Source organism: Sceloporus occidentalis, unplaced genomic scaffold (assembly GCF_023333645.1).
Source record: "Sceloporus occidentalis isolate IW3139 unplaced genomic scaffold, rSceOcc1.0.p SCAF_109, whole genome shotgun sequence".
Lineage (NCBI taxonomy): Eukaryota > Metazoa > Chordata > Lepidosauria > Squamata > Phrynosomatidae > Sceloporus > Sceloporus occidentalis.
Window position 1 is genome coordinate 2,270,743 of NW_028317089.1, and position 26,652 is coordinate 2,297,394.

The 26,652-nt window shown below is 40.7% G+C and overlaps 1 protein-coding gene across 1 annotated transcript in view; it reads right to left on the reverse strand.

The window, feature by feature from the left end:
- The window catches only part of LOC149283191 (kinesin-like protein KIF26A), a 73,176-nt gene that overhangs the window by 39,931 nt on the left and 6,593 nt on the right, over positions 1-26,652 (reverse strand). Inside the window, exons 2-5 of the mRNA XM_089497846.1 lie at positions 25,794-26,009; positions 14,398-14,427; positions 5,788-6,339; positions 3,566-3,581 (exon numbers count right to left, since the gene is read on the reverse strand). Of these exons, the coding sequence (XP_089353972.1) occupies positions 3,566-3,581; positions 5,788-6,339; positions 14,398-14,427; positions 25,794-26,009 (814 nt within the window). The remainder of the gene's footprint in view (positions 1-3,565; positions 3,582-5,787; positions 6,340-14,397; positions 14,428-25,793; positions 26,010-26,652) is intronic.

Below are 26,652 nucleotides of genomic sequence, written 5' to 3' on the forward strand. Positions count from 1 at the left end.
AATGGAATGAGACATCATGTATTCTTGGTTAAGATGTGATGGTTCACATAGCTGAGCATCCTATGAGCCACAGAACAGACTGTCTGCGATGAGGTCCCAATGAAGATAATTCCATCAGGTTCTACAAATCAACGTAGGATGCTTCCTAAGCGGTGGATGAAAATATCTCTGACTGTAGCAGAGAACCTTCGGGTTGTTCCTGTTGTCACAAGGAGTAGACATTAGATCTGATCCTTCTAGGAGAGGACCTGGAAGGCCCATTACCTGACAGCCCCCGTCTCATAGAGCGCTCGGACCAACGCAAGGTCAAGCCACACAGAGAGTATATTTGGCAGCCTAATGGGAGCTGCCGCAGATGAGTGAAGTAGGGGAATGTAAAGTGAAGAGGCAATTTGGATAATTGATTTTTATCTTTTCTTCTTTTACTTCTGTTTCTCCATAAAAGTGATTTCTGCTATGTGACTCAATTGCTTAAAATAACAGTTTGCCTAGCTACCATTCTGCGCTCCTCATTTAAATTTTAAAGTCTAGTCATAAATTATTTATGTACTATTATGTTCAACTGCAGCATGCTCTCAAGGAAGAAGGAGAAGGATTCTGAAGGGGGAAAAAAAATAAAGAGACAGAACAGCTTTTAATCTTTGCTAATGGATGGGAGTTAATGACTGCACGTTTCTTCATGGATTCTTGGCAACATCTTTTACATCCTAACCACGGAAAATGTCGTATCTTGCATTTGGTTGGATTTGCTATGAAATAAAGTAGTCCGTGAGCCCCCAACAGAGTACATTTGTGGGGATATTGTCGAATCATATCATGTAGACCTTAAAAAACTAAGAGTTTAAAGGAATCTACAACTGGTTACAGGTTGTACCATTAAATTTAGTGGTATTTGGAAATAGTAGTTGGATTTCGAGTCTAAAGATGAGGTCCATGTGCTGCTTTTATTCTGTGATAGATTCCAAGATGTATCTTGAATTTACAGTTGAAATGGTGGGTGGTCTCAGTTATTCAGACTGTATCATTGTCTCTAGCATGCTTTTAACATCGAGGAACTCGATAATTGTCATAGGTCGAAACCCATGTCCTTTATGTACCCGATAACTGACCAGAGCCGTAGGGTATCCAAAGATGAGAAGGTAAGACTATCCAAACCTCTTTCTTAAAGTTACATGAGAAAGTTAAACTTATTTTTCTAAAAAGTTCCCTCTCTCCAGCAGTATGGGTGGTGGCAGCAGCACCCGTACCTAAAACCATGAGGATCTGGCAACTTGGTACGGACACTGCCGCCACATATACTGCCGGAGAGAAGGAGCGGCCAGCTGGAGATGATCAGCAGTAGGGTAAGTAATATAGTTTTTTAAACGCATCTGCTTAAAATTACGATCCTTACGTTCTATGTAAGAGTCGCCGAATATTTTCGCAAGGGTTCAAAAAAATGTAATGATGCTTTAAGTTGCAGATGGACCTTGTGGACGACTCTTAGCCTTTTGAGGCCACATTGTGTTTCTTTGTGTAACTGGTTGAGACATTTAAAAGAAGAATAATCCTAAAATATAAAAAATTCCAGCCGTTTCTATACCATTATCGGGGCTTTTAGGGCCGTAGAACCCTGTGATACCCTCCTAGGAACGAGGGGCATCTGGGGAGGAAAAGGGGACAAATAAGTTTGGGTCCCTTCTAAAAAAACCTATGTGATGTCCACATTAAAATTTTAATGGCTAATTATTTTTGCTTAGTTGTTTAGCTTCGGGTTCTGTAATGTTGATAATCTATCAGCACAGTTAAACCCGATTTATGTTTACACAATCAATAATGTCTTTTTTTTTTTCCAGAGAATAAAACAATATTAATGGGTTATCTCTAAGAATATATTTCACTCTTAAAATAAATCCCGTCTGACTTCAGCCATTGATTCTCAGTAACCCTGTGAAATTACCTCATCTTAAATGATCGGGTTTTTATTTACATGGCTAATAATCTCACTATTGATTATTGTGACAATCTTCTAATTATAAATCCATTAAAGGAGCCGCAACTGAAATGAAATCAATTATCTACAACGCGGAGAAGAACCTTAGAATCGCCGTTTTATGCTACGGCAGAGAAAATTATTTTGTGTTGATATCATTCTTCTGTTGCTCAGGTTTAACGCATTTGCCCGTAAATTCAATTAAAGACATTTCCGGGGGTTTATTCAAGGAATCTGATGATCTGTGTGATTTGGAGAGAGGTGTTGAGGGTTGGATACATTCCTTGCTGGCTCTGGAATCCCAGATATTGCGTCACTGCCGTTCTGTAGAGCAGATTTTCTGGAAAGTCTACATTTAAGGACATTTAGTAAGACCTCTCACCATGGAGCTAACATGGACATTGTGTGAATCTTTGTGGAAAGTAAGTTTAGGTCCAAAACCACAGATCGCCTTATTACTCCAAACCAGGCCACCGGTTACTGGTGCCATCAATCAACTTAGGTTTGTATACTAATTTCAGAGACGAAGATCCATTATTGAAGCCAATGTTGACTCACGCATGGATTGATAGATTGTCCAAAGCAAGTTCAAGGCTTCTGGAAGTCCACGGTACATATCTGGCACTTTAATGTCCATTGCAAGGCCTGTAGTCATATCAAAGCTCTATTGCTTAAACTCAAGTTCCCAACTCCACTCCATTACAATTAAAACATCTCAAATAAACTAAATCTTAGTGAAGAAACCCTATATTCTTTTCAATGATCTACTATTTCTGTTGAGCACAAAAGTTAGGAAGACCAGGTGTTCCAAGTACCCAGGCATGCCAAAAATCGGTGCTGGTTGGGTACCCAAGTGGACATATCTACCATGATGAATCAACATGCTGTACATGTGAAGATGGTAACTTACTAGTGGACCTTTTACATGTCAATCTAGCTTTGGGGACATGGTTGCTAACAGTCCAAAATTGGTGGGAACCGTCCCAACACTGTGACTTAACCATCCTGCTTCTAGGCTGTCTACGACGGTGGTCCAGCTTCTGGCAAATTTGGGTGGACAAGTGTGAGGTGTGAGGGCAAGATCAGGATGGTAGAAAGAGCAGGTGACGTCATGCCGCTGCCATTAAGCAAGATGGCGTTTAGGGAGTTTCTAAAAACTGCCAAATAATATCGAAAGAATGCTGACATGCCTCCTCTAAAAACCAACGCAGAACGCCTTGGGTCCGATTCCAAGCAAAAACCAACACAAAACATAACGGAATGTTTATTGTCTTCCAGTTTGGATGCCGAAGAAATACAGAATCGTTAGCAATAGCTTTCAAGGCGATATCTACGCTCTGTATATCATATTCATTTCTTTTCCTGTATACGATCGCTAACCCATCATGATTTGCTCCCCGTGAAATTGCAACATTCTAGACGGAATGTGAAATCCTTCCACTGGTGACATCAGATGATACATTTTAAGATATATATACGCAAGATTTTTATTATACGGCAGAGGGAAAAAGTTCTTCGGAGAGCAGATTTCTCTTCCCCTGCTGTTATGCCTTTGATTGCACGCATCACTACATATTTCTCCGGCAATCATACTTACCCTAATATTATTCTTCATAAAGCATCAAATTCAAACACAAAACCGTGTTTAAAATTGTACTCCATTTCACTAGAATGCTTTTTATGTTCTCTAAAGTCGTTTTTTTCTGGCTATTTTTAAGTAATATATGATGTGTGTGTTCCGGAAGGCTAAATCTTTTTTCATCATACAAAACGCATTTTCATACGTCCCTCGCTAAATAATACATTTATGTGAATCTGTGCGTCCATTGGTAGGCAATGTATGCTTACAACGCACTCCGTAAAGGGAGTTCATCATCCAGACAGTGTTTAACCCCTTAATGAGAAAGCCCGTACATGTACGGGCTCAAAATGCATTGTTTTCAATGGGTTTAGGGACCGCCCATTGTCCTTAAGGGGTTAAACACACATACGTGTTATAAATGGCAGCGGCGTGTGTATACAGTATTACGTGGCGCATTTCAGTTATGTTCCAGATATATCATTTAATTATTGATATAGATGTTAATATAATTCTAGGCTTTTCCAGTAAGGCTTTCTATACATTATTAACATATATGCTACAGCTATTAACCCTCCAGCGGCGTGGCTATGAATGCGATCGTTACCTTACCTCCTGGGTAGTGTCTTTATCCCCAGGCAATGGGGAGGAATAATGTTTGGCTCTACCTGTATAACTCAACTAAGACTTAATTATCTACCTCTTTCAACCTTCTGTAACCTCTTAATCCCATAGATCCACCCTTTAGGGACATCAAAGGGCTGCGGGGTTTCCTTGCAAGTTTTGGTAAAGGGGACCATGTGTGTCTAGGAAGATCGTTCATGCGTTATAATCATACCTGGCGACTGGGGTTTTTTTGCCCCAATTTTAGGGTGAGGGGGGCAGATTCTTAGGGCACACAGTCTGGAGCTGACAACTTCATATTCTACCCTGTTCTGATCATATATAAGACTCCCTGTTGGGGCTTTTGCTCCCAGTATCTTATGGTTGATATTCCTGCTTGAATGCAGGTGAGTCAAATAGGTTTATCTTTAAATAATCAAGAAAAGTCAAGGTTTCCATGAGGACCATTTTTAGAGCCATTTAGGTAAAACATTTGGCGAGTCACTACCTACAATCTTCATGATGGGCTATTAAAGGGTTAATATTTCAAGAGGACCCCTACCCTATCACCATAAATAATACTCAAAGCTATTTAATGACGAGTCAAAACAAATAAATTATACAAATCAAATTAAATTATTTGCAGTTAATCTTTAAATTCTTGGCCGTAGTTAACCCTTAAATTTAAAACATTCAGAACGTAAAGATTTTTGTTAAAATTAAAAAATTTATACATATTTTTGAAGGCTAAACTTAAAATAAGCATTTTATTTTTTTCCCCCCTCTAAAACATTTTAAGGAAAAACAATTTGCTTCGCGATAATGGAAATTCTGTTCTGGTAGCTTTTTGGCCTGAAGTCAATATCATTCTGTATTTTTAATTCCACACAATCGACATCCACTGTCCAATATTTTCAAGACGTCCCCCAACCCGTCCACCCAATTAAGATTTTCAACCTTTGACATCTATTCTATACTCTGCTAAAATATTCATGGCTTCATTCCTAAGAAGCAGCAGATACAAAAAAAAAAACAAAAACAACAACAACAAAAAAATGAAAAGAAAAGAAAAAAAAAAGCAGATTTAGAATATTCTTTCTGTTGGGATCTGGTGGAATTAAGAAGAAAAAGGATGATTGTATTTCCAAAGCTTTGATTATCTTTGGACAGATGGCATGTTTCAAAATCTAAGTTTGAGGAACGTTACTGATTCATTCTTTGAACTTGTCTACGCGATTTAAGACGTGAATGAATAAGCTAGTAGGAAATCAAATATAGATGCCGAGGAACGCCGAATCCTCATAGACAGACTTATTAAAGTGCGGAGCGGATTTATTCTACTGTCTACCAATAGATCCAATACAGAGTTAGGGGATTCTGGAGTTCTATTAGAACACATCCATATACGTGGCAATTACTGTCACCTAATTAGAATGTTCTTCTGCAACTTATAACCAGACGAAGGCCAATGATCAAACCAAGAACGTCGCTTCCAAAAGTTGGAACTCATGAAATTGTCTCTAACCGAACACGAAATCCACAAAGAAGAGCAAAGAACCCACCGCAATTTCCATTTAGATTAATTCTGAATTACAAATGTTCCAGCGCACAATGGAGTGTAATTGTAAGTGACAGTTGACAATGTACTTGGATTCTGTTTACTTACTTGGCAAGCTGGAGGAAGAAAGCTGTTAACTCTGGATATACTCCACATGCCTTCAAGGTATTGTTGGGCTTGAATAGTTACTGAACTGAAAGTTCCACCAAGGCTGCTAGGAGCCACCGTTACTTGAACACTAGAGCTTGGGAAGCTCCCGGGTCCCTGAGGCCACCCGATGCCCTTCTTCTTCTCCATCCCAGGGAAGAGAGGTGTTGATTTACCCGGCTGCCTGCCCACCTGCCCGGCGATCACCAACAATTCCTTCTGTGATGAAACAGTAACCATGTTCTGGGGTATAGACAGCCTGGGTATGGCACTAGCCCCGGTCGCCGAAGGTTGGGGGCGTTCTAGAATTTCCGGGCAACCGGTTTGATTGAAATTGTGGATCATCTGAACGGCCTCCTGCTTCAGCTGATTCAAGTGAGTTGCACATACATCACACCGACTTTCTCCTTCATTCTTGCTTTTTTGCAAGTAGTCAGGCACTTGAAGCTTGTCGAAAATTAAAGCTGAAAACTGAGGATTCTGCAGACAAAACATAAACTGGATCAGTGGTGTAGAATACACAATAAGCAGAATATATTTAAGCGTTGGAGCACTGCTCCTAGGAGAAGTCGCCCAAAGACTTCTCCTATTTCATGTCTAACGCTTCACCCTGCTAAATATTGCACCTTCTTAACATGTAACATACTTTCCTTTAGTTTCTTAACTACGTGTCCCGAAACACACAAATTATTTTCAACACATCGTTACACTTCATGAGTTTCGGGGGTCTTCAGGACGTTAAGGAAGAGCCACGAAGAATTCCATTTAGGAAAAGTCTTATAAACCAATTAAGCCCTTTTCTAAATTGTAGATGTTTCCAAGACAGTACAAAACAGTGAAACAAAGTACTAAAGAACATCAATAAGGGACAAAAATATAGCCAAAGTATAACAAGAACGGTTAGATCATCCCTACCAAATATCACTTTTTAAATATGTCGATGATTTACTTTACACCACCCCTGCTGGAAGACTATTCCATGCACCCAGCCTTTTATATATATATATATATATATATATATATATTTATTTATGTATCTAATGTTCTAAAATCTGCCATTTTTTTATCAAATCCTATTTGAAGCCATTCATTTTCTGGCTCCCAATATGTTTTTTTACCATCACGATCATTAACTCTGCTTGATCTATGCGAGTTACCGCACGAACTCCAACAATCTATTTTGCATATTAACGTTGTTACGCATTCCAGGTATTCCATTTAAAATCCTTCCATAAGTTAATGAATATGAGGCATGTCGAAAGGATTTATCTTATTTTCGGTGGTGGCATGCACATGTTTCAGCGTAGCCGCTTTGATCTATACACTTGGTGTAACAAGGATCTTACAGGTCATCTGAAAATATTTCACTGCGGGAATTCATCCGTGTTGGAATTTTGATGTGTTGTGTTTTGTTTTTTGGGGTTTTTTTTTTTTGCTAGAAAGTATTTAAACTACTCATCCAGTTTTTATAACCAGGTTTTTATAGAAGAGACCTCTCCTGCTCCTGCATCTTGTTGATGGACCAGCTGCGTCCTGATATCGCCCTGGTGTGTCTTTTCCCCAATGAATGTGACAAAACACCTGGTTCATGGATGGGCGTTAAGGTTAAAAGGAAACACACACCATGGATATAAAAACATAGACCTCATTAAAACTTAAAAGTCAAGTCTGGGCTTTTAAAATGGTTTTATGATTCCATGGCAAAGTCTTGTTTTATGGAGTTACCTCCTACCGGGGAGGAAGGATTATACGAAGGATATGAACTCAAGGAAGGAAAGTGTCAGAGCCCAGGAGAAATAAGACGTGTCAAACCCCACACATAGATAAAGTATCCTACTGGGATGACCTTATCCTACTGGGATGACCTTGAAGTCTTTGGGCAGCGTTCCAACGCTGTTATCAAGCTGGTTCCATGCCTTCTATCGTAGACCAGAGGTGGCCAACTCCGAGCTGCATTCTGTATAGTTCCATTTCAGATAATTGGAGATATCCATTAAGATGGAATACAGAAAAACTCTTATGGGTAATAAAACTGAGGCAATAAATACAAAAAATCTAGACCTCAACTAATTAAACTGGAAAAAAAAGAAGACCAAAACTGGACAGTACTGGACACGGTTTACTCTGAAACATTATTATGACAGTGGGGCGTGAGGTTGATTGTTTCGTTACAGAATAATTGAAGAAACAAAAAAAAAAAAATCAAAGTAACAAACGGATAAACTAGATGTAGAATTTGTTAATATTACCAAGTAGACCAATTCTAGCTTCCAACAGACAATAAGCGTAGACATTAAAAGTTCTACTGATATCTCGGTTGGCATCATGGCCCTCATTAAAAAAGAAAGTATAAAAGGAGATAAGAGAGAGATAATCCCTGTCTGTAATCTTATATCACTTCTACGTCTGGCATATTAAAACAGAACGATAGATGTGGATTTAACGAAATTAGAACGTCCGCGTGTCGCTTGTAAATATCTTACCCTACAGCAAGAAGCCACGGAAATATGAAATGCCAACTGTTCCAGCAATGAGCTGAACACCGGTCTTCCTTGTCACAACGGCCGAGCCTCAGCGTGCAGCACTGGGATTATTCCAGGGCTGACGACTATCCTATAACCCAAATTATCATCCTGCTCTGCAAGAACACCGCCGCTTTACTGAGCGTCCACACGAGCGCTAACCGCGCCACTCGAATTATAGCAGCACATTCCTTTATTTAAGAGTTTACGATCGCTTTTGATTTGATGACAAATAAAACTCCAAAGGACTCGGCGAGGAAAAGTTATTGCTTAATGAATGAAGGGAGCACAGGGTGACTTTTTTTTGTTTTTTTTTTTTGTTCACACGGGGGGGGGCTACATTTATACATTTTCGGGGATTCCAAACCCCCCCCCCTGCCAAATTTAAAAGTCTTAAACAAATACAATGTTTTGTTTGTAAAATGTCAATGGTACTGTGACCTAGTTTTAATGGAAATTATTATGTTTAACCCCTCGAACCCGTTAAGGAAAATGCATTGTGAGCCCTTACGTGTACGAGACTTGTCACGAAGGGGTTAATATAATATAATGCTGTATTCGGTGAAATGTCCCTATTGAAGCATTCCTTTAAATCTTTTCGTTTTGCAATGTGTTGCCTATGAGAGGGTTAAATCACTCGCTTTTCCTCATTGATCTAAATCTCTGCCTTGCTTTACGGCTTTGCTGTCGTACAAATGACTTATTACAGTCCGTACTTTCCAGCAGCGGCTAAGAAACCCTATGATTTCCATCTGTAAACTGGGGGAGAAAAAATCTATTATAAGAACTTTTGTCCTAAAAAAAAGACACTTTCAGCGCTGCTTAATTTCGGAACGAGGGCTGTCGATATTTGATTCTCTTCTTTTTTCCCCAAATCTCTGAAAATAATGGTGTGATATAGTGAACACTACACATCATTCACAGATAGAGGACTAGTAGCCTTTATTTGCTCAGCCAGGTCTTTGTCTGTATCGTCTGTATTTCCTCCCCAGGTAAGTTGGTAACCAAAGCAGCATTTAAGTTAACTTTGAATCAGGTGCCCTTTAATTATAATGGCCTTTATCTTTGAGACAGAAGCTGCTTCTGTTTATAAAAAGGCTCAAAGAGGAATCTTTGTAATGACAAGAAGCCAATAAACGTGTCACACTTGTGTGTCTTCGGCCTTTTGTTTGGCTAAATGCCCTCTTCAAAGAAGTTCTCTAAATATAAACATGTTTGCTGAATGCGTTTGAAGCCTGTGAAAGAACGCAGGTCACATTTTGTTATCCCAAAGCCATGCGCGGAGAGGCAGCCTATGTCATTCTATGCAAATGGCTTACGGTTGCCATATCAGCTGTTTTATTCTTATATCTAAAAACGACGTTACTTTGTTGCAGCCTCAAAACATCAGATCCCATTCAAGCTTGAAAGTAGAAAACAAAGTCCCATTATGGGTTAAATCCAAATTTTAACCCCCCCCCCCAGCTACACACAAATATTATCCCTCTGGAAGGCAGATGGGTGAATAACCTTTTTCAGTTCTCTCTGACATCCCGAGGGTTAACCAGAGACACAAGCAACCCATCAGTCACCATGGCACATATATAGTTCATTAAAACAATCTTGTAACTAATTAAGTAACTCAGCCCCCCTTTCTTCTTTTGGATTAAGAGTCATAATATTTTTTTTTAAACGTCTCCATGGGTATTAAGGTAGACTAAACAAAAGATCCCAGCCAATAAAGAATAAAAGAAGGAAGTTACATGCAAAGTGACCATGTTAGCAAAGCCACACGTGGACAACCCATTACACACGCTTACCCCATGAAAACACGTCTACAGGTTTTGGCTACAATGTTACTCAAGAAACCCTTCCCAAACTGGTACCTGACAGCATTGCTTTATAAAACAGAAAAGGAAGGGATTTTAAATCATGAAGCTAAAAATACATCTTTGGTTTGGGATGATGTCATAAGAACTCTTCCTTTAAAAACGATGTCATGTCTGGCTGCAGAGCGATAACGATGGGACTCGAAGCCGGAGCTACAGATTTTGCATCATTTCTTACCTAGTGAAACGTGATGGTTTGGAGAGAAGCTCAGAACTCCTCGTCGGACGCTAAGGAACATCTGGTATCCTTCTCGGAGGATGTAACCGATGTATTGACGCATACCTTTGTAACCTTATCCTCCAGGAGAGATGACAATTGGATGTGAAAAGATGTTGAAAGCTGATCTAGCCCTAATTAGGTCTCCTACCCTGTTATTCAGGACTTTCAGAAACAGTATTAATTAAAAAAATGTAGTCTTAAATTATTCTTATTATTATTATTATTATATTTATATGGTGGAAACGATTTATGTAGCGCTTCTTACGTTTAAAGGGTCTGACAAAACTAGAACCGACAGTGAAGACACTCTTTCGAAGTTTAACTCAAAGTTTACATTAAAAAGAACTATTGTCTTTTTTTTGTTTGTTTGTTTTGTATTGTTTCCCTCTCTGAGATACAAAATATTAAGATAAGACAAGAGGGAATTGTTAAATGTGTAACACTTAAAATTTAAAGATTTATGAAAAAAAAAAAAAAAAAAAAAAAAAGGACTATTGTTTCTATGTTGTTCTTTTTGTTATCCGATAGAATAGGTCATTTTGTTCCAATTTTATCGTGTAAATAAATTATTTAGCAAAATGTGACTTTTCTAAGATATTTTCTAAAGCTTAAAATCAGAAAATTAACGCTAGTTTAAGATAAAAAAAATAATAATTCATGAAAATAATACAATAATAATGTGAATAATGCGTAGAGTGTATTATATCAGAATGATAGATTGTGTGGGATACTCGATGGGAACACATGATAGGGTTTATATACCAAGTGCTTTTATATATACGATACACACAGAGACGGCGGGAGTATATAACTGATTATAACAAGAATTGGGTCTGGACTTTGTCTTCGTAGCTGAAGCATATGAGTGTTTCTGCCGTCTACTCATGGAGTGGATCATACCACGGTTAAAAGGCTAAACCCTTTAATCATTGTGAGGATAGAGATAAAAAAAAGAGAAAAAGTTAAGCCCTTTTAAGAGATCCATTACCGAGACACACCAAAGGACCCATGACGCTATCCATGCCTCCAAATGGGCGAGTGATTGTGGCTGGCTTATTTATAATGGTGTGGTCAAATTCCATGGCTTGGGAGCCACCAACAAGTATGGGCTTTTTATGTTTTGGTTTTTTTTCTCGTTAAAAAGTTTAGTCAATCTTTGGGATCAAAGGACAGGTCCTTACAGACCCTGACTACTGAGATTTTTTTGAGTATTTATTATTTAGGATTTTTTTGTAAACTGCTTTATTGGCACCTCGGAAAATCAAGTTGGGTCCCCCCATTGATGAAAAAGAATTTATTGATATATATCAATAAGGAATGTCTGCCTACATTGACATTCTGTCGTCCCCCCCCCCTCGTTTATCTCAATGCACTTTGGCGTGACGTTTTAAGGATAAAGTTGTAGGTTTTGTGTCGTAAAAGATGAGTCTTTTCATCGGAATGCATTTAACAGCGAAGGCAGGAAGCCGCTTTGTTTGCTCTTCTCCCGCTGTCAGCAGACTCGGATCCATCCATCCTATTGAGACTTCCCTTTTCTGTTTGTCTCTTCCAATAGACCCCCCGCGATGAGTGGGTGCTCACACATCTAACGATATCCAAACAATGGTCTCATAGGTAGAAGGGGCGTGGCACACTACGGTAATTAAACTGTTAAAATACTACTCAATAGCGAGAAAAAAGTAATTAAATGGTTAAAATACTGATGAACTACATTATGGAAGAAAGACAGAGGGGAAGTCTGGAGCGACTAGGCCTGGTGGCAGGTCCAGGTTGGCAGCGCTCCTCTGCTGCATTACAAGGAGCCGGTGGCCCTATTGGGTGACCAGGCTCCCCGTTGAGCCACAACTGGTTAAAAGGGAGACCCCGGTCTCCCCAGTTGGCCAATTACCACTATGGTGGACTACGTCAAGTCAGCGCAGCCTTCATAGTTTACTTCTGCCCATCATCGCAGGTCCTTGGCGTATCCCGGCACAGAAAGGGAGGCTGTTGGTGCTCCTGTGGATTAGGCCTAGGGCAGCACTAAAGATTAATACACCACTGGCCCTATTGGTCCGGGTGAAGTCATATTAAACATTTTGGGGCCTCAGGAACCTATTCTTCAGATGATATAACCCCCATTGTGTTCACAAGGTGCATTTTGTTGTAAACTGGAGATTGTAAGCTCCTCAGCCAACTCATTCGACCCAGATAAATACTATATTTCAAAGCAATAACAATACAGAAAAGATAACTGAGAGACGGGCAGGAGACTAGGATTTGGTCAAAAAAATTAACTCGGAGAGACACATGAGGATTAAAGCAGCGTAAGCCTCTCTAAGTGCTTCTGGAAATGGATGAATACCTAGGTACTTATCTCCCGTGAGCATCTACGTCATTCCAAAATGTCCTGCTCAGTAGGGCAATCACCCAAGTAGATGATTATAAAGTCAATCGCCCGGGTTAAGTCCCCCCCGCCCCCCCCCCCGTATATTAACAGTACTGTGTAAATTTACCAAATTATACCCATATGTTGCTCCTCACATAGATATTCAAATAATGGACAATTAAGGCGCAACGTATTTTTTTCACAGCTTGCTACAAATTCACGGGTAATGATGATAATGATGATGACGATGATGAGACCGAGCAGTGCGGAATTCTAATGTTACTTCTCTATTGTTCTTCTATGTTATCCTCATAGCCCTAAACATTCTGTTTACATTTAGCGGATCGGGGGGGGAACGTGAATCATAATAATCCTCTTTATAACCTTTTTAGTATTCTATCATTATCCACGGTTGCTCAGCAAACGGTCGTTTGAGGTCCTTAATCTTTCAGGGGGGGGTACATTGCGTGCTCTTTCCACGGCATTAAACCCCCCCACATAGAAAGTCGTTAGCACATCAGGTAGTCTATCTCCCGACACGATACTCAACACCCCAATTAGTATGTCACAGCTTCTGTTTAACCCCTTAATGACAAAGCCCTTACATGTACGGCCTCAAAATGCATTGTTTTAAATGGGTTTAGGGACCGCCCGTTGTCCTTAAGGGGTTAATTGGGATTGCTCCAGCCCAATAGCTGCCAAGTGGCTTCTAGAGCCGTCTTTCACTCTTACTGGAACTATGACTACAGCATCTGCTCCGTGGCAGTCGGAAGGTGTTATTTCAGAACTGAAGCTTAATTGCTAAGAGGGCTAGTAGCCCCCCCCACCATCTTTTATTTTTTTTTCCCACCCTTCCAGGTCGAAGGTATTTACAATCATACTAATGCTTTTTTTCTTTTCTTTGTCTCTCACTCTCTTTTTTTTTTTCCCGCCCATTATCCCCTAAGGGTGTCTCGTTTCCGATACAGAATATATTTGCACCGTCTTGAAAACACAGAGGGGTTTTTTTTAAGACACTCGAGTGCAGACAGCTGCCTGTAAAATGTAAGGGTTGGAGAACCGGCCAGACTCAACAATGGGATTTTTTTTTTTTTTTTTTTTTAGGAGACGGGGTTTAGAGATCTTTTTTGGCTAACGCTTTCTTCTGTCATATTAAACATCATAATTTATCTGGACAAAAAAAAAATATATGGACAAAAAAAAAAAAATTGGATCCAGTTGGTCTGAGAAGGAAATGCGAAGAATTCCCAGGAGATTATTGGATTAATGAAAAAACACGGAGGAAGAAATAAGAGCCTACTGGATATTTGTTGTTTTGCTTTAAATCATAGAAAATGACCTTAGGTGACTTAGGGTCTACACCCAAAGCTTATATTTTTTTCTAGTGTTATTATAGTCGGGATCCTTTAATTCCTGTCCAGTTTATGTTACTGGCACCAATCACATCTAAGTTTTGGCCAATGTCTATGACATCATTGCGGAGAGCAGAATGTAGGACTACCGGCACATGGGGCAAAGACAGAGTCCCCAACTCCAGCTGATGTCACATTCGCTTAAGGGGGCAGGAGGTGCAAGGACATTGTTGCCAGGTGGCTCAAAAGTGTCCCCCACTTTGTTGAGCCTGGGACTCTTACCCTTCTCACCCCAAAAACCTCAATCCTTTGTTCTTAATCTATGTTCCGTGTTTAGGAGTGTATATTCCGGCTTTCTTACTACTCTACTAGCCCCAGATGCCTCTGATGGTAACGAGAAGCTGCCCGATAGATCCCTGGAACCACGATTCCATCAGAGAACACCAAGGATCCCAACACACAATACCAGCGCTGACCAGTCCCTGTCCAAGAAAAGCATCGTTCACTCAACAGCACAGCCCAGTAGCTCAGAAAGGATCCCCCCCCCCCCGAGGACAGACGGCAAGCTTTCCGATGCCCCTGTGGACAGATGTCTGCTCTGCTCCCCCGCTGTCTTTATACGGTTACCGACCACAGCATTCCAGTATAGAACACTTAACACTTGGCTGCCATGTTGGTGGTAATTGTTAAATGCCACACATACATGCAGATTGAGTGGGCTATCCCCGCTCGTTATTAAGAAAGCAGAGTAACAACTTTATAATTGACGTCAACAACGTAGGACTTTCTTCATCTCCTGCTGGGTGGCCGGTCCTGCCAGAGGCAAAAGCTCTCTGTTCCTGGTCCTTGGCTATTAAACACATTTCTTCTGACTTACAACACTAGGTTATGACATCATAACCCTGCACCTGAATCATATTCTAACTCTCAAGAGCGGGAGGAGAGGGGTTTATGACCAGAGACACAAGGCCACATAGTTTCATGTTCACTCATGCTATCCTTGTTGCATGTTTCTACACTTAACCGAAGTTTTGTCCTGAGGACATGGAAGTCCCAATCCTCGCCTCTTATGTCTTGGCTTATGGTTTATTTCCGAAGGTGTCAAAGAGTTGCAAGTCGAGTTGCACTTAAGGGGTTAAGCTACGGGGAATGAGAGCGTACCAGATGTTCTAACTCATTCCCATGCTAAGGCATCGCATTTAACGCCCTCCACAGCTACTCGCCAAAGTACAATGGTTTTAATCTTCTAATTTCAGAAAACTACAGTACACTTTCACGTCCGAATCCTTTCAATCCGAAATATCGCACGCCGTTCTAAAGTAAAGAACATAATTCCTTAACTGTCTTCACCCTACAGCCCACTGAGTGCAGGTGCATGAGCAACGAATTGCAAAGATCTAGAACTTGTAACAGTATAGATATGTATGAATAGCTGTTTTCCTGGAACACAGGAGTGATGGGAGTGATGGGAGTGATAAAGGGCCATTGGAACACGGGAGTGATGGGAGTGATAAAGGGCCATTGGAACACAGGAGTGATGGGAGTGATAAAGGGCCATTGGAACACAGGAGTGATGGGAGTGATAAAGGGCCACTGGAACACAGGAGTGATGGGAGTGATAAAGGGCCTTTGGAACACAGGAGTGATGGGAGTGATAAAGGGCCACTGGAACACAGGAGTGATGGGAGTCTCCGTACTCCTATGAAGATATTCCATTAAAAATCAGCTACAATAGTCAGTCACAGCATTAACTATAATGTGTGTGTGGGTGTCTATGTATGTATGTGCATGTGTGTATGTGTATATGTGTGTGTGTGTGTATGTGAATGTATGTGTGTGCGTGAATGTGTATGTATGTATGTATGTATGTATGTGTGTGTATGTGTGTGTGTGTTGAATGTGTATGTATATATGTGTGTATGTGTGTGTGTGTGTGTGTGTGTATGTATGTATATATGTGTGAATGTATGTGTGTGTATGTATGTGTGTGTATATATGTGTGTGTGTGTAAATGTGTGTATGTGTATGTTTGTGTATATGTATATATCTGTGTATGTGTGTATATATGTGTGTATATATGTGTGTGTGTGTGTGTATGTGTGTGTGTGTCTGTATGTATGTGTATGTATATATGTGTGTGTGTGTGTGTGTGTATGTGTGTACATGTGTGTGTGTGTATGTGTGCACATGTGTGTATGTGTGTGTATATGTATATATCTGTGTGTGTATGTGTGTGTATGTATATATGTGTGTGTGTGTGTGTGTGTGTGTGTGTGTGTGTATGAATGTGTGTAGATATATAAAGGCTCCTTGGCTGTGTACATCTTTTACAGTCTGTGCAGTCATTAACTGTCAGCCCTGAAAAATGTTCAGCCACCCCTGCCTACCGAACCAATTTTTCTTTTTCTTTTTTAGAATGTAGTTGGAGACCAGAAAACCATAAAGTAGAATGGCGTTTTTACTACTCCTCTCTTGCCCTCCACTTTTTATTTACACAAACAAGTGCCTTCTCTCCAGCCCTGGATTTAACTAAAGCTGCAGCCGAACGCTCGGCAAGCGCTCCCAACGGGCTATTCCGCTTGGCAATGGGCCGTAATCTGGGCGTAACTGGTAATGGCTTTTTTTTTTTTTGTTTTTCCTGAGTTAACAACAGAATCAGGAAAAGGGTAGCGTTGCTTAAACAGGTTGATATGACCTCTGCCAAAAAAACAAACTAAACAGAGACAGAATAGGAAATTCTTTCTACGCACAAACACGAGCGCTTTAACGCTCGCAGACTTGGTGAAATCCAAGCTCTCCTGCGGTGAGGGCCACATTTTCCATTACTCAACGGGTGGAAAAATGACATATGGAGCGCCCCGCAGAGATAACCTAACCTTCCGAAACCCGTGGCATACACGTGATGAGGCTTCGGTGCTAAACGCATTCTTCTTGGTGTTTTTGGGCCAAAATAGTTTATTTCGATCAATAGAAGTCTAGGCGTGAGGTTTTCTAAGCGAAGGGCGTTGTCTGAGCGTTGATTAGTTTCCCGTTGGTTGTCTTCTGCACAAGATCTTCCTGAAGCAATTAAGAAGGAGCAGAGAAGTTAAAAAAGTAGAAGGGGCGGTCCATCCATATGGCCAGACTAGGCAGTTGCCTTAGGGGTAAATCTGTGTTAGGTCATTTTTTTTAACCCCCAGACAAATCTTATTGGAAGGAGGAGGGTTTGAGGCCAAATCCCAGATGGTCTTGGAAATCAAGACATCTTTACCAACCCCTAGTCATAAGGTTCACAGCTCAAGGCGGACCATCACTTCCCAAAAGCTTACTCCGTCGGGCAATCCATCTTGACTTGGCTTTCATGATTATTAATCCCCATTAATTTACTCCATCCCCCTTTTATGGGGGGGGGGTGATTTATCATCGTGAGTTCGGAAGGAGGAGTGCGAAGATGGGAGGCAGACATAGGGCAGATGATTGAATACTCACGCAGACACCAGAAGATATCAACCAGAATTATCTATAGGAAAATAAAATCCCGGCTGATTCCTCGAATTTGGAGTTCAGTAGAATTTTAAGACACATTTTATAAGACAAAAAAAAAAGTTGAGTATATGGCTGACTTTCCAAAACCAAATGTGTTACAAATACAATGGATATTCGCAGGTTCCTTGTTGAGAACCACATTGTACTCCATGAAACTGCGATGCATTCTCTTTCATTCTTAATTTTTTTTTTTATTTGTAGTGTATTTTTTGTTTAAATAATGATGTTTTAGGTATAATATTTCCAAATATATATATATATACCCACTAAAAAAATATATTTCTGGTTAATAACTTCTTGGTTTAGAGAAAAAAAATAAAATGCAAGCAAATGTTTCAAATATGAGACGGGGGGGGCGTCTTTGTCACATCAGGTTCTATCCGTTAAATAAGAGGGACGTGGGGGGGGCAAAGCATGGATGACAGGGGTCCTTAAAGCAAATAAAGGAAATATCTTGAGAATGGCAAGGATTCTGGAGGCAGCAGACGATTGATTAGACAGTTGTCTGAACTTTGGCTTTGTCCCAACTTATTTTCCGTAAGTGTCCTTAGTCATCGTTATAGATTACGCTTAGGATCCCCCCCCCCCAAAAAAAAACCCAACACAACCGATGTATATTTCTGGAACTAGACGCGCAAAGTTCCCCCCCATTAGTTGGATTGGAACATTTAATCGAGTGGAAGGTCTGGTTTGACGAGGGTCCAAACACACAGCCAGGAGACCCCCATCAGCCATAACTAAACCCTGTAGAACCCTGTGATGCCCTCATACCCAGGAAACATTCTGAGACCCTTAAAAAGAGGGGCATCAAGGGAGGAAAGAGGGCCACAGGGGTTTGGGTCCCAAAGTGGGACTGGTCTTTCTTAAGAGGGCTACTTGGGAGGTGTGTAGTAGGTGATCCGTAACGCGTATATTTATTTACAATAATACATACAAATTGATGAATATTTGATAAATAAGCTGCATTCAGAGTCCGTTTAAATGTCACGAGCCGCGTATTCATCAAATATTAACAAAAGTTGTTTTTGGCAATTGTGCAGCAACAATGGCAACTTTCCACGCCAAACAACTTTAGTAGCTTTGTTTTGTTTATTTTCACTCTATTCTTTCTATTCCTTCTAAATCCTTAAGTATTTTTTTTTCTCCAGGCTTTGTTTGAGTTGGTATGTAAAGTACAAAAATTCTTACAATAATCTGTATTTTTTTTTTTTACTATTCCATTTCTCTGGTTTTTTTTTTTTATTCTGAATTACTAAAAGCCCTATATTAATAAACATCAAGTTATTCAACGCATGGGCACAGTCCTCGGTCTGCCAGACCGGCCCATGTGGGACAGTAGGACTGCTCAGCGGGACAGTGCCTGAAAACCAGGACTGTCTCGTGGACAACAGGACGCTTGGGAGGTATGTTTTATAGATATCCTATTGAAATAGCCAGAGGCAATGTTGGTAAGAAACCGGTTTTTAGTTGTGAAACGAACCAACAAACCCATCAGAACCAATTCAGATGCTCAATTAACCCTAGAATGACCTGTATCAGACTAAGCGATTGCAACTTTGGCCTTCCAGACCCGTAACAATTGAAAAAGGCCGTCACAACAGGCGCAGTTCACTTTGCCAGGACAGACAAAAAAGTGAGAAATAAGACAGGATGTGGGGGAAAAAAGACAGACGACTGATCCAACGCGCTAAATATGTATATAAATCCATTTCATTTTTTTTGTATTTTTTTTAACCCCCTTAATGACAAAGCCCGTACATGCACGGGCTCAAAATGCATTGTTTTCAATGGGTTTAGGGACCGCCCATTTGTCCTTAAGGGGTTAAGTCATTTCCATTCTGGTGTGTGTGTGCCTACGATCTTTAGCGGCTTGAATAATGAACTTCACATTATGATTAGCGGTGGGAAAGTGTGTAACGACGTGAACAGGAAGGGACTTTTTAAAAGCAAGCTTAACAATAGTAAACATCGTATAGCATGGGAACGTCCAACCCGGTAATTACAATGAAGCAGCCGTACGTCGGCGAGACCATTATACAGTCCCCAAAAAATAATAGAAATGTAATACTATGACTTCAAAGGAGCGCGTATCAAGTTCAATTGGCGTTTCTGCGGTTAATTTGATGCAAAGCGATGCCAGTTACTCACTTAGTGTATTTCTTAAGTGTTCCCGCTACAGTTTGCCAAATTCCTAGCTGGGGTCGATTATTAGGAAAGAATGAAATAGAATTTTGAGTAGAGTTACTTAATGCTAATCAAATGCTGAAACGTCTCATTTTTCGTCTGTGCCTACGGTACGTTTGAACTTTGGTTGGCGTGAGCTACTTCTGATCAATATCAATTTCTATAAGTAATGTAAAATAAAGTGTCTTTTATGCCATATGTCAGAATAAACGGTGTTCTTAGTGATTCACTGTAGCCCGCTAGCCAACCTATCAACAAAGTGATCTTTAATCCTTTGACTTGGCCCTATGCGTTGTGTCCCAAGTGGTTTCCCAAGTGTAGGGCACATCCCTCAACAATATGGACAAAGAAATGTCGTACCCCGTAAGGAGAATCATGCGCCATGAGCCAAATGGTTTCCGGTGCCAGGCATGATTCCAAGTACCGGATTAATCAAACAGATGACAATGACACCCATCGCGACAAAGAGTGAAGGGCTGCACCAGGAAAACATGGCATATGTATATGATTATTAATCTTAACTGCTCCATTAAAACAGGTGTGGTGAAGCCAACATCACACAGAAAAAAGACCCAACATGTTTTGCTCCACCAGTTCTGAGCGCAATCTCTGGCGTGAAGCTACGTTACATTCGAAAAAGGCTAGAAGAACATCTCGGAAACTGCTGGGAATTCTAACATTCTATACGATTAATATGATTAGCTGTGGGATTACTTTGTAGATATTTTTCAGACCACATAACCTACAAAGATTCCACACAACGCTATTTGGTTCCGTTAAAGCATGAAGTCTATTAATTTATGAAGTCTTCTGCTGATCCAAATGAATTTTTTTAACAACACATAAAAAAATGAAGTTATCACCCAGAAATTAATATGTTGGTTGATGGTCTACACAGAGCAGAACGTACTTAAGGAGACCACAAGAAGTTGTTTAGCGCCTTTCAGGGATGAGGCCTATTTATTTGTGAAGTCTTCTGCCAGTCCAACATAATGTTTGATGATATGTCCAAAAATAAAGTTGTTATGATCAGAATAAATGGAACAAATAGGTTGGTTGATGGTCTCCACAGAGCAGAAAGTACCGAGACCACATGAAGCTATTTAGTACCTTTAAGGGATGAGGTCTATTCTTTTATGAAGTCTTCTGCTGATCCAAATGAATGTTTGATGAGACATTCAACAAAAAGTTGTTGCCATGAGTTATAAAGGTAAATCTCTTAGACAAACCACAGATCTATACGAGCGAAGAAAACAGGCAATTTACAACATACGTGTTAAATGAATCTCTGTGCTACAATCCATCAGCGTAAAAGCCTGTTTAAGCATTTATTAACTGTGATTAAAGCTGTATTTCACCGACGTCTGTATCGCCCTATGCTTTAAAAGTTTTACCAAATAGAGACAGGGAATAAATTCGGAAAATACCAGAAGCAGGCAACTTTCCCATACTGCGGTGCTCATAATTTCTAAACGATTAGCTATGGACATTGAGAATAATATGTTCCATAATCGTACCATTTTATAATTAGGAGAAGACGGGTAGTACGAAGTTCCAGAGGTGCATTCGTTAGACTGGGTAATAGTTACAAGGTAATTAAAAGCTATAAATTTGTCCCCCCCCCCCAAAAAAAGAGAGCTCTTATATTTATAGGTCATCAATATTGAAGCCTATGTACTAAATATTAACTGCGTCGGGATCTGAATAATATATACAATGTATGGGTGTATTCTAGATCTTTTTCTTTAGAAGGCACCTGCGAGGAGTAGGGGGGAAACATTAACCCTTCCCAAACTATTCTTAAAATGCACTTATTGGCCCAAAAACATGAGCAGGATTTAGGTCTCGAGGGACAGAATCTAGGCAGAATTTTGACGTTAGTCTAATTTATGTGCAATTAACTAGATAACTTTACAGATCGCTGAAAAAGGGGCGGCTCTAGACCCATAAACCTTGCAAAAAAGCCACCAATTATGACATAAATCGTTTAACCCTTTCATTCCGAGCAAGACGACAACTATGTCCCGTCCGCTCCTCGTGGTCAAACTTTGGTGGTCTAAGGCACTGGATTTAGAGTTTTTAAAAAGATTTTTTATCTAAGTGAACTATTCACATAACACAAAGTTTTGTTCTAACATCACGGGTGGGTTGTGGTCTACGTCCGATACACAACTTCCACTGACTAGGAGTTCAAAGCTGTTGAACAGAGGGACTTAGTGTTCTTTCCACCACAGTCTGGCCCACTGGCATCCCGGTAACACAATGTAGGTTTGTGTGCCTGAAACTTTATCTCTAAACAATATTGTCAAGGTTTAACAAAATGACAGAATATTACATCATGATGACTCTACACAAAGCCTAACGTAATGGAGAGGGGATTCATTTACCGATCATCGGGTTTTTAGAGAGGTTTCCTTTGAGATGTACACAATTGGGACCACCCAAACTAACCTTAAAGGACAGGTCTTCTCTCCTGAACACCTGGGCAAAAGCTATTGACTCTACAGGTGTACCTTTTTTTTTTTTTTTAGGACAAAGGTGTCTTTACCACCCAGCTAGAGATAAGAGCCATGAAGACCATCAAGAAACAAACCCGCCGAAGAACATGTCCATTGTTAAGTCCCCCCCCTTTAGCCGTCATTTGTCAATGAAATACCGCTGCGATTTAAACCCCATCCACATCGGAGGGAAGGAAACCCCCTTAAAATGATTTTTTAAATTTTGTTTTCTTTCCTGAAACATATCCGATAATACGAAAGAAAAAAAAAACGTACAATCAACGTTTAGAGCTCAAAAGGACAATAGCCTGAGCTGGGATATCAAAATCATTACGCAGGAAATATTTCAATTGAATCGAAGGTCAAGGAGCGCTGGTTTCCTCCGCAGACCTCGGTTTCACTAAGACTTTTGTAAAAATTGCATTGTTTTTTATCCAACCAAAGAAAACAAGTAAAATACGACGTATCCTCCAACAAGTGTAAAGGTTCCTTCCTCATTCTAAAAAAGGTGTGAGGACCCAAAAGCAAGCCGGCTGCATGAAGCCAGCTCCAGACATGGCATCTCCAGAAGGATATTGACACATTGGAGAGAATATGTACAGCTTGGAGGAATGAAGGGGGGGATGGGTGGGATAGAGACATTTAAATACTTAAAGGGATTTAAGAAAGTATAGGAGGGTTTATTTCAAAGGAGCAGACATATTAGAATAAGAAGCTATAATCTAAGAGGCTGAGATGGAATGGAAGGAAGTTTTACTTACTGAGATGGTGGTAGATAAGAGGAACAACCTGCCAGCAGAAGCGGTAGAGGCTAATACAGTGATGGGATTTAAACATGCATGGGATCGGCATATGGCTACTAAATCTAAGACGAGCCCTTTACACAGGGAAGACAAGGAGACTAGACGGGGGCCGGATGGGTCTCATCTGCCTGCACATTCTGTGTTACTATGTAACGAGTTTGATTAGTTTGAGGTCGGTGTTGTAAGTCAAGGTTGGCTTTTGTGAAAGATCTTCTAGCCAACAGTCATGGGACCACAGCAACCATGGATGATATAAGTGGCCACAACGGATGGGAGGCTACGAGCCGTTTTAAAGGCACGTTATTTTATATAACAGGTCTATCAATCAGTTCTGTTGAGCAAACTTTTTGTAACAGTTTTAAAACCAGGAGAGAATAGACGTAACCGCTGCCAAAGTACACTTTGTGTCTCTGCCGTGTTAGCTCTCTTATCATCGCTGGGTCAGTTTGGCCATGTATCAAGGAGTAGTGTAAATAATGTAATTACGCACTATAAACAGGTCTTTATATGGAACCTACACGTCCGACAAACGGCTACAAAGTACAGTCCATGAGGACTGTAGAGTCGTTTAAATGGAAATGAAAGAGGCGATTGTTTATCTCAAAGAACTTCCTTTCACATGTTTGTATTAAGGGACTTTTGGTGACATGAATTATGTCTGCACTTGGTTCAACCCTAAGTGGAACTTCAGCCCCGACCTTTGCTAGTAGATCAAACGCCGCTGTGCAAGCGAGAATTGCAGCCCTGGTTTGTGGGCTTCATTCTCTAAACGGTGCTTTTCCATGTGAGTTTTGCTGAAATGGGGGGGGGGGGGGGAAATCTCAGTGTACTAACTATGAGGGCCACTCTGGTCAACCTTGAAAGAGGAACTCGGAGGACATGGTCCTTCCTAGTCCAGAGTTGTGATGAGATTGAATGTTTTATCCTAAATTTACAGTTTGGTGAATAAAGCCTGGCATATCTCGAGTGCACAACCTTCTGTAACTGCTTTACCGCTGAGTCGGTTGACCCGTAAGTCTTCCAAACCTATAAGCTCGACAGAAATTGCCATCTCCAGTAGGGCTCCAATGTCCAATAAGACCCAAAAATAAAATGAACGCTATGTCTACTTCCATTGTGATGAAGTGGAGAACAGAGCCTCGGACATGACCTATATAACTAAGTCACCATGTGACATCATACTTTTACAACATAAAGACTTCATATTCACCAAGCTCTGAAAAAATATGATTTCACCCCTTTTTAACTATGGAGAGATCATTGCCCTGATATTCCAGTGTGTAAAGAAAGCTCCTGGGAATAATACCATCTTTTGCCTTTTAGACTTGGACCCAACTTCAATCATTCCAGGCACCCCAAACGCCTTACAAAAACTATTCGTCTGCGTTGGATTTACTTCCAAATAGCACACGAGGAAAATATATGTCTAAGCAGCGATCACAGTTAATTAATTCACCGCTCACTCCCATGGCACCGCGAGAGGTCGGCTTCCTTCCCGAGCAAAAATCGCAAACCATCTTTCTGGGTCACCCAGCCATTCACTGTGACACCAGACTTCGTGTATGAACAGAATGATAATGGCATCCTAATTATTGCCTGATAGCTTTGTGGCCACCTACCTTTGTGGCAAATACCCCATTACCCTGGGTATACAGTACTTTATCTATGAAATCATGGTTATAAAATATAAGAATTACCCATTTTTTGAACGCCACAAAGTGCTAACCCAAATACTACCTATTAATTGTTCCTTGTCTAATACTAAATATTAATTAATAAATAATAATAATACAGACAGCAAGTGGTTAAAATGATTATAGAAACATAGACTTGGCAAATATGAACTATTCAGCCCCTATAGTCTGCCTATTTTTAGACTGAGACTTGTAGGACTCAGGTCTTAATCAGCCTTTGATATTGTCTTAGATTCAGTTTTTTTGTCTATCCCATGCATGTTTAAATTCCCTTACTGTATTACCCTCTACCGCTTCTGCTGGGAGGCTGCTCCAATTATCTACCACCCTCTCAGTAACGTAAAACTTACATTCATCTAGACCTCTCACCCTCCAATTTTAGATCATGGCAACTTGTTCTTTTTTAACTATGTTTCTAATGCATGATGAAAATCTCCACCTAGCCTTGCAAGAGTTAATGCATGTTCTCTGGCAGGATAGTGAGATTTCCTGGCAAAAGTCCAATTTTTTGCACATGTGTGAATTTTGTGTATTATGGACAAAAAAAAAGCCAATTCTTGGGTGCATTGTGACCTTACAATAATAGGTGAGAAAGGTAGTGTTTACTGCCTCTCTACATGTGATGTATAAACATTTAAAGGGACAGTGTCCTTTTATCTCCACTCCACTCTTTAAATTTCCAGTCCTTTTATCGTCACATTCATTCTGTTGACAAACAAACTGCTCCTGACATCATCCTTGTTTATAAACATGTAGCATAATGCGTCTGCATATCGTCATCATGTCATCTGTGCGCTCCACATACATTTTAACTCTTAAAGTGCCAGAGGGGTTAATCCAATTTCCTTCTAGCTACGGATATTATTGTGATGGGGTCCTTACCGTGCTGGAGCCGGGAATGGCCAGTTTAAGGGCTTGCTTCTTTAACTCCGCCAGCTTAGCCTGACAGTACGGGCACCATTCCCCAGATCCTGCCCCCTCCGGGTGTCCCAGCTCCGACAGAGAAGCTGCCCCGGCTCCCTCCGGGGGCGGGCGGCTGCCTCGCAGAGCTTCATCCGCAGACTGCAGCCTCTTCCTAGGGGACGGTGGGAGCTCCCTGCCGGGGAACCTGTCCGAAACCTGCGGGGGAAAGTAAGAAGGAGCGCCGGTTAGAGATCACAGAGATGCGCGCAGTGGGTGATACATTGTAACCGGCGAACGTTCTATTAGTAAATAAATCAACACACACAGCTCCTTCACACCCCATCGGGCAAGGGAGATCGGAGCCTCCCGAGGATCTCCAGAAGACTTTCTCTTCTTTCTATGTTTTATGGTTAAATGTGTCTTTAAAAAATGATTTTTATTAATCCTGGCACGCAGGGGGCTAATGGATCCCCACAAGGTTAGGGTAACCCACTATGACCCACTGGGGGTCCGGTCTTTCTTTGCAGTGTCTGGAAGCCAAAGTTTTGCAACTTACCAGCCCGAAGTGAGTGGCAGAGCCTGTGCCCTCCAGGGCAGGAATCATGTCTGGGGCAAAAAGCTTCTGATCTATTCCTCTGCTGTGGGCTAACAACTGGGACTCAGTCCGTGGCCACCAGGGATGCACAGGGCCCACATGGCTGCTGTCCTCTCTCAACTTGGTTGTGTCTCTGCCCAAAGCCCCACACTTCACAGCAGCATGTCCCTTGCAGGGTCTAAGTCATCTTTTCCCCATCCATGCCTTTTTTTTTTGTAGGCATAACAAAAACTACAAGTTGGAGGGTCTGTGCTATGGGAGGAG